The sequence below is a fragment of the Lupinus angustifolius genome, chromosome LG02, assembly GCF_001865875.1.
Source record: "Lupinus angustifolius cultivar Tanjil chromosome LG02, LupAngTanjil_v1.0, whole genome shotgun sequence".
Classification (NCBI taxonomy): Eukaryota; Viridiplantae; Streptophyta; class Magnoliopsida; order Fabales; family Fabaceae; genus Lupinus; species Lupinus angustifolius.
In genome coordinates, this window is record NC_032010.1 from 6,142,281 (window position 1) to 6,144,250 (window position 1,970).

At 42.5% G+C, this 1,970-nt stretch overlaps 1 protein-coding gene across 1 annotated transcript in view; it reads right to left on the bottom strand.

The window, feature by feature from the left end:
- The window catches only part of LOC109326384, a 6,863-nt gene extending 5,395 nt beyond the window's left edge, over nucleotides 1-1,468 (bottom strand). Inside the window, 1 exon segment of the mRNA XM_019559073.1 lies at nucleotides 100-1,468. Within this exon segment, the coding sequence (XP_019414618.1) occupies nucleotides 100-1,468 (1,369 nt within the window).

Consider the following 1,970-nt stretch of genomic DNA (forward strand, 5'->3'; position numbering starts at 1 on the left):
GATTAGGTAATGGATTTCTGTCCACTTCTGGCACAGTAGGCTTGAAATGTAGTTGTTTGGCATTGATTAGGTTTTGCACCTTATGCTTCAAAGCCTTACAATGTTCGATGGAGTAGCCAATGACTCCAGAGTGGTACTCGCAGGTAACATTGGGATTAAACCAAGCCCCAGGTGATTCGAGCACTGTTCCTACTATAGGGTTTATCACTCTCTCCCTTAACAGATGATTGTATAGTTCTGCATAAGATATAGGTATGGGATCGAATTGTGGGCCTCTTCTTTCGGGATTTGGGTAATTGCGGTTTTGGGTTTGATTTTGGTAGGCCTGTGTTTGGTTGTGGTTTTGACGGGGTTGGTAGGGTTGTGTTTGGTTATAGTTTTTGCGATTGTTATTGTGGGCGGTGTAGTTGGGCTGTGTGGAAGGTTTGGTAATGTATGAGGCCTGGTATTTAGGGTTTTGGGCCTTATATCCCTTCGGCTTAGTGAACACCACGAGTGCTTCTTCCTCCTTCTTCTTCATAAAGTTGGGCTTCTTGCCTGTACCTGATTTGGGCTGATCTACTACCAGCTTTCCACTCCTTATGCGTCCTTCTATTTTCTCCCCAACCTTAATGAGTGTGTTGAAGCTCGATGCAACACTTCCCACCAAGTAATCATAATAGGGCTCCTTCAAAGTATCCACGAAGATAGACAATTGTTCTTCCTCCTCCAATTTGGGTATGACTTGTGATGCCAAAGCTCTCCAGCGTTGCGTATACTCCTTAAAGCTTTCTTCTGGCTTCTTGGTCATGCTCTGAAGCTGGGCCCTGTCAGGAGCAGCGTCCTCATTGTACTTATACTGCTTCATGAAGGCATTGGATAAATCAACGAAAGTTTTAATCTGAGCCTTTTCCAAGCGGATGTACCAACCCATGGCTGCCTCTGTCAGACTTTCTTGGAAGTAGTGAATCAACAGTTTGTCATTTCCGTGATGAGCTATCATCTTCCTAACATACATATGTAGATGACTTTTCGGGCACGAAGTACCGTCGTATTTCTCGAACTCAGGAGTTTTAAACTTTGGTGAAAACACTACATCTGGTACGAGGCACATCTCAAATGCATTTTTTACATCAGGGAAGCTTGTGCCCTCAATGGCCCTTAGTCTCTCTTTTATAAGTTCCAGCTCTGCCTTCTCTTGGCTTGAGGATTCGTTTGGGGTACCCCCGTTTATCTTAGCTTCAGCTTGGTGGCTTGTGGTCTTGTTTTTAGGAGGAAGATCGTGAGTAGGATCTTCGTCTTGCTCATCGTCGTCTTCCTCATCTAATTGTTGTTCCTCTTGACCATTAGTTGTGTCTTCATACCTTATGATAACACCCTTACGACGGTTGGCCCCACTAACTTTCTTGGGACCCACCATTTGTGTGGAGTGTGAAGCCTTTTGCATATCCTGGATGATTTTCATCATCTGACTTATTTGCACTTTCATTTCGGCAAGCTCAGTCGGTTGTCAATGCTACTGGATTCTTAGTCTGCCATCAGCTTGGATTGCAGTCTGGTGTGGTAAGGATGCTTAGGAGCAATGTTTATATGATACCTGGGTGAGAAAATTTTCATTTTATTTAAATGAACAAAAATGATGCGTGCAAAAAAATTTAAATTCTTTTTCGTATAGAGGATTGGTATAGCAAGACATTTCGACCCGCATTCTGTCGACCCTGAGGCGTGCCCCTATTGTCTCATTTTTGCGTTGACGTCAATTTTAGAATGAAACTTCAAGTTTCTAACCTCGATTCCATCTTTGTTCGTACTCTTGTTAGAGGTTGTTAGCATTAAACGTCTTGCCCTACATTTGGTGATTTGAGGGCATACCCAACAAAGTCGCATGCAGTTGATGACAAGCATTAGAGAAAACATATAGTTTTAGACCAATGTTGTATCTAAGTAGAAGACGTTTTAAACATTTTTGGAGATAACATTTATTTGTAAAT